Below are 6,000 nucleotides of genomic sequence, written 5' to 3'. Positions count from 1 at the left end.
TGCCCTCTTTTTCAGAGATCTATCCACCCTAGCAGTAGGAGATTTGGTGGTGAGAAATACTTGCTGTGGCTTTGAAAAAGAGGGTTTAAGTGTTGTAACCTGGCCTAAATCGGCCTTCTGAAGAAAATTTAGATTTAATTCTAACATTGCTTTGACACCCCACTCTGTCAGTCGGGCGCCTGCCTGTCCGCCACATTATGTTCCAAGGCATGTTCTTCTACGCTGAATTGAAAAAGAGAGAGGGGGAAAAAGCCAGCTGAACACGAAAAACGTATCTAATGGAATTTAAAGCTAATCTAAATATGCTAATCTTCACACGCTTCATAAACAGCCGATAGTACCCGTTGCCCCCCTTCTCTCTCTTTCTCTCAGTAGTTGTGCAGAGTGGAATGCCATAGCCACGAGGGGTCCGTCAGTAATGACAGACCCCTCATTAACAGCCCGGCCTGGTCTCTGTGTCTCCTGGGGGAGTTTGGGACCAGCAGTCCGAGCCATTCTATTAGTTCTATTAGCGCCCTCCACCTGTCCATGCCAACGTTCCCAGACCACCGCTCGAAAATCCTCACACTGAATTCTGGGAAGTTGTTTCGCATCCTTTTTTACCAGGCCCTCTTAGCTAATTAATCTGTTGCTTGCATTCTGCCGGTAATTGGGTTTGTTCTGTTCCCCTCCCCCTCTAGCCTTCTCTGTATGCCTGTTTTGAGCCCATCTCCTTTTTCCCCTCTCCTATTCCCCTGTTTTTTTTTATCATCCTCCAAAAGCCATCCAATTAATATGCTAATGAGATAATACATATTTATGGTGGTTTTAAATTATGCAGACAGCTTTCAGAGCCTGGTGTGAAACGAGTCACTCGCAGAACTTCAAAGCCTTGCATCGCTAACGAGGCAGGGCTTGATTTGCATACTGCTTTAATCAGCTGAATACTGATTATACTTCATTATAGAGTGTGGGGAGAGAGGAGAGGGGGAGAGAGCTGCCAGCTGCAATCGTTTATTTTTCCTTCCAGAGAGAGAGAGAGAACTTTTCCAGTAGTCGTGACAATCCTCGTGTGTACAGGAGACAGAGAGAGAGTCGGAGAAGAAGAGGAAGACCATTGGAAAGGAAAGAGAAAGGTAGAGAAAGAGAGGAGAAAGGTAGAGAAAGAGAGAGAAAAAGAGCTGTTAGTCTAAACCCTGTTGGGTTTCGTGGAGTACTGAGGGTGTGTGTGTGTGTGTGTGTGTGTGTGTGTGTGTGTGTGTGTGTGTGTGTGTGTGTGTGTGTGTGTGTGTGTGTGTGTGTGTGTGTGTGTGTGTGTGTGTGTGTGTGTGTGTGTGTGTGTGGTTGGCTGTAGTTGTACTGGACTCAGCTCGCTGACCAGTGGAAAGTAGAGAGGGAGGAGTGGGAGGGGCAGTGTGCCGACTGGACAGCCTGACGGAGGGTCTGTCCGGTGGAACCAAGCCTATCTGCTGTCTCTAGCTTTTGCAACCATGCTTGAACATAAAGGGGCACCAGAAGTGGGTGAGTCGTGGGGTCCGATGTAGTGTGTTTGTGTGCGTGCACGCGGATGTGTGTATGTGAGAGAGAGAGATCATCAAGACCAAGTCAAAAGGGGGAGAAATGTACTCTTACTGGGCTTTTATGGATGTAAACGCATGCTCCAGGGTCTCTGTTATTTGCCATTTGCTTGGTTGAGGATGTTGATTATCACTGTATTTAATGGGGCTTTCTAATAAGTTGGAAAATGTAGGCGCCCACGAAGAAATTTAGGCGCTCAATGGAAAATATGTGAGGTATTTTCAAGGCGCACTGGTGCTCCTACATTAAAATTCCAGGTCACACAGCTAAATATTTAGGAGCACATGCAAGTCAAATGGTTGCATTGTAGAGCTCTATTACTGTGTGTGTGTGTTTATTAGAAAACATTATCATGCTCTGTTGAAGGAGTGGGATGTGTCTAGTGTCATTATAGTAGGGTAGAAGACATCCGATCTGTATAAGGTGTGGGCTTTAGGGGCTGTTTTGGGATGGGATGGTGGGGGCGTCGATTCTAGAGGGTCAATGACCGTGGAGTTAAATTCTCTCTGTCTGCCTCTTCCAGATTCTAGAATGAGTAATGCGTCAGGAACGAGTAAATGTGGAATGGAGAGTCAGAGTGAGGACGGCAACACAGGTGAGTTACCTGTTGTGACCAGCCGCTGCTTTGCTCTGCCTGTCTGTAACTCCTTCAACTGGTCACAAACGGATAACGAAAAGGACCTTGGTTCATTAGGCTATAAGTTCAGTGAATGGTCTTCTGTTTGAAAACCCTTGGTCCTTTTTGTTGCCCTCTGAACACACGCCGGGGTCTGCACTCTGCACTTTGCACACAGCCGTGTGTGTGTGTGTGTGTGTGTGTGTGTGTGTGTGTGTGTGTGTGTGTGTGTGTGTGTGTGTGTGTGTGTGTGTGTGTGTGTGTGTGTGTGTGTGTGTGTGTGTGTGTGTGTGTGTGTGTGTGTGTGTGTGTGTGTGTGTGTGTGTGTGTGTGTGTGTGTGTGTGTGTGTGGAGCAACCTAACGGCATGAGAGGTTAAGTGAGTTGTTATTGTGCTGTAATTAGAGGCTACTTTTTATTTTAGTTCACCTTTATTTAACCAGGTAGGCCAGTTGAGAACACCTTTATTTAACCAGGTAGGCCAGTTGAGAACACCTTTATTTAACCAGGTAGGCCAGTTGAGAACACCTTTATTTAACCAGGTAGGCCAGTTGAGAACACCTTTATTTAACCAGATAGGCTAGTTGAGAACACCTTTATTTAACCAGGTAGGCCAGTTGAGAACACCTTTATTTAACCAGGTAGGCCAGTTGAGCACACCTTTATTTAACCAGGTAGGCCAGTTGAGAACACCTTTATTTAACCAGGTAGGCCAGTTGAGAACACCTTTATTTAACCAGGTAGGCCAGTTGAGAACACCTTTATTTAACCAGGTAGGCCAGTTGAGAACACCTTTATTTAACCAGGTAGGCCAGTTGAGAACACCTTTATTTAACCAGGTAGGCCAGTTGAGAACACCTTTATTTAACCAGGTAGGCTAGTTGAGAACACCTTTATTTAACCAGGTAGGCCAGTTGAGAACACCTTTATTTAACCAGGTAGGCTAGTTGAGAACAAGTTCTCATTTACAACTGCGACCTGGCCAAGATAAAGCAAAGCAGTGCGGCACAAACAACAACACAGAGTTACACATGGAGTAAACAAACATACACTCAATAATACAATAGAAAACGTATATATATAGTGAGTGCAAATGAGTTAAGATAAGGGAGATAAGTAATTACAGTATAGCAATTAAACACTGGAATGGTAGATGTGCAGAAGATGAGTGTGCAAGTAGAGATACTGGGGTGCAAAGGAGCTAAATAAGTAAATAACAGTATGGGGATGAGGTAGTTGGATGGGCTATTTACAGATGGGCTATGTACAGGTGCAGTGATCTGTGAGCTGCTCTGACAGCTGGTGCTTAAAGTTAGTGAGGGAGATATGAGTCTCCATCTTCAGTGATTTTTGTAGTTCGCTCCAGTCATTGGCAGCAGAGAACTGGAAGGAAAGGCGATGCTTGTGTTACTTCAGTGCTTGTGTTACTTCAGTGCTTGTGTTACTTCAGTGCTTGTGTTACTTCAGTGCTTGTGTTATGTCAGTGTGTGCATTATTTTCACACATATTGATCTGTGTGTGCTATGTGAAACTGGGGGGGGGGGGGGAGTGCTATGTGAAACTGGGGGGTGAGAGAGTGCTAGGTGAAACTGGGGGGGGGTGTGTGGGGGTGAGAGTGCTATGTGAAACTGGGGGGTGAGAGAGTGCTATGTGAAACTGGGGGGTGAGAGAGTGCTATGTGAAACTGGGGGGTGAGAGAGTGCTATGTGAAGGGTGGGGGGGGTGAGAGTGCTATGTGAAGGGGGGCGTGAGTGCTATGTGAAACTGGGGGGGTGAGAGTGCTTGCTATGTGAAGGGGGGGGGTGAGAGTGCTATGTGAAGGGGGGTGTGAGTGCTATGTGAAACTGGGGGGGTGAGAGTACTATGTGAAGGGGGGGGTGAGAGTGCTATGTGAAACTGGGGGTGTGAGAGTGCTATGTGAAGGGGGGGGTGTGAGAGTGCTATGTGAAGGGGGGGTGAGAGAGTGCTATGTGAAACTGGGGGGGTGAGAGAGTGCTATGTGAAACTGGGGGGGTGAGAGTGCTATGTGAAGGGGGGGCGGTGAGAGTGCTGTGAGGAAGGGGGGGTGAGAGTGCTATGAGGGAGTGCTATGTGAACAGCGGGGGGGTGAGAGTGCTATGTGAACGGGGGGGTGAGAGTGCTATGTGAACGGGGGGGGGGGGGGGGGTGAGAGTGCTATGTGAAACTGGGGGGGGTGAGAGAGTGCTATGTGAAACTGGGGGGTGAGAGAGTGCTATGTGAAGAGGGGGTGAGGGAGTGCTATGTGAACAGCGGGGGGGTGAGAGTGCTATGTGAACGGGGGGGTGAGAGTGCTATGTGAACGGGGGGGGTGAGAGTGCTATGTGAAGGGGGGGTAAGAGAGTGCTATGTGAAACTGGGGGGTGAGAGAGTGCTATGTGAAGGGTGGGGGGGGGGTGAGAGTGCTATGTGAAGGGGGGGTGAGTGCTATGTGAAACTGGGGGGGTGAGAGTGCTTGCTATGTGAAGGGGGGGGGGTGAGAGTGCTATGTGAAGGGGGGTGTGAGTGCTATGTGAAACTGGGGGGGTGAGAGTACTATGTGAAGGGGGGGGTGAGAGTGCTATGTGAAACTGGGGGTGTGAGAGTGCTATGTGAAGGGGGGGGTGTGAGAGTGCTATGTGAAGGGGGGGTGAGAGAGTGCTATGTGAAACTGGGGGGGTGAGAGAGTGCTATGTGAAACTGGGGGGGTGAGAGTGCTATGTGAAGGGGGGGCGGTGAGAGTGCTGTGAGGAAGGGGGGGTGAGAGTGCTATGAGGGAGTGCTATGTGAACAGCGGGGGGGTGAGAGTGCTATGTGAACGGGGGGGTGAGAGTGCTATGTGAACGGGGGGGTGAGAGTGCTATGTGAACGGGGGGGGGGGGGGGGGTGAGAGTGCTATGTGAAACTGGGGGGGGTGAGAGAGTGCTATGTGAAACTGGGGGGTGAGAGAGTGCTATGTGAAGAGGGGGTGAGGGAGTGCTATGTGAACAGCGGGGGGGTGAGAGTGCTATGTGAACGGGGGGGGTGAGAGTGCTATGTGAAGGGGGGGGTAAGAGAGTGCTATGTGAAACTGGGGGGTGAGAGAGTGCTATGTGAAGGGTGGGGGGGGGGTGAGAGTGCTATGTGAAGGGGGGGTGAGTGCTATGTGAAACTGGGGGGGTGAGAGTGCTTGCTATGTGAAGGGGGGGGTGAGAGTGCTATGTGAAGGGGGGGTGTGAGTGCTATGTGAAACTGGGGGGGTGAGAGTGCTATGTGAAGGGGGGGGTGAGAGTGCTATGTGAAACTGGGGGGGTGAGAGTGCTATGTGAAGGGGGGGGGGTGAGAGTGCTATGTGAAGGGGGGGTGAGAGTGCTATGTGAAACTGGGGGGGTGAGAGTGCTATGTGAAACTGGGGGGGTGAGAGTGCTATGTGAAGGGGGGGGTGAGAGTGCTATGTGAAACTGGGGGGGTGAGAGTGCTATGTGAAGGGGGGGGGGTGAGAGTGCTATGTGAAGGGGGGGTGAGAGTGCTATGTGAAGGGGGGTGAGAGTGCTATGTGAAGGGGGGGTGAGAGTGCTATGTGAAGGGGGGGTGAGAGTGCTATGTGAAACTGGGGGGGTGAGAGTGCTATGTGAAGGGGGGGGTGTGAGAGTGCTATGTGAAGGGGGGGGGGGGTGAGAGTGCTATGTGAAGGGGGGGTGAGAGTGCTATGTGAAGGGGGGGTGAGAGAGTGCTATGTGAAACTGGGGGGGTGAGAGAGTGCTATGTGAAACTGGGGGGGTGAGAGAGTGCTATGTGAAGGGGGGGTGAGAGAGTGCTATGTGAAGGGGGGGTGAGAGTGCTATGTGAAGG

General features: G+C 50.2%; 1 protein-coding gene across 9 annotated transcripts in view; it reads left to right on the top strand.

Moving 5' to 3' along the window:
• Positions 1-6,000, top strand: part of LOC139405172 (POU domain, class 2, transcription factor 1-like) — a 41,471-nt gene that overhangs the window by 12,284 nt on the left and 23,187 nt on the right. For all 9 annotated transcript variants that reach the window (XM_071147617.1, XM_071147610.1, XM_071147601.1 and 6 more), the window contains exon 2: positions 2,081-2,152. In XM_071147617.1, the coding sequence (XP_071003718.1) occupies positions 2,089-2,152 (64 nt within the window). In that variant the 5' untranslated portion in view covers positions 2,081-2,088. The remainder of the gene's footprint in view (positions 1-2,080; positions 2,153-6,000) is intronic.

Source organism: Oncorhynchus clarkii, chromosome 3, assembly GCF_045791955.1.
Source record: "Oncorhynchus clarkii lewisi isolate Uvic-CL-2024 chromosome 3, UVic_Ocla_1.0, whole genome shotgun sequence".
Classification (NCBI taxonomy): Eukaryota; Metazoa; Chordata; class Actinopteri; order Salmoniformes; family Salmonidae; genus Oncorhynchus; species Oncorhynchus clarkii.
The sequence above is the reverse complement of the archived record's forward strand: the minus strand, read 5'-3'. Positions and strand labels throughout refer to the sequence as shown.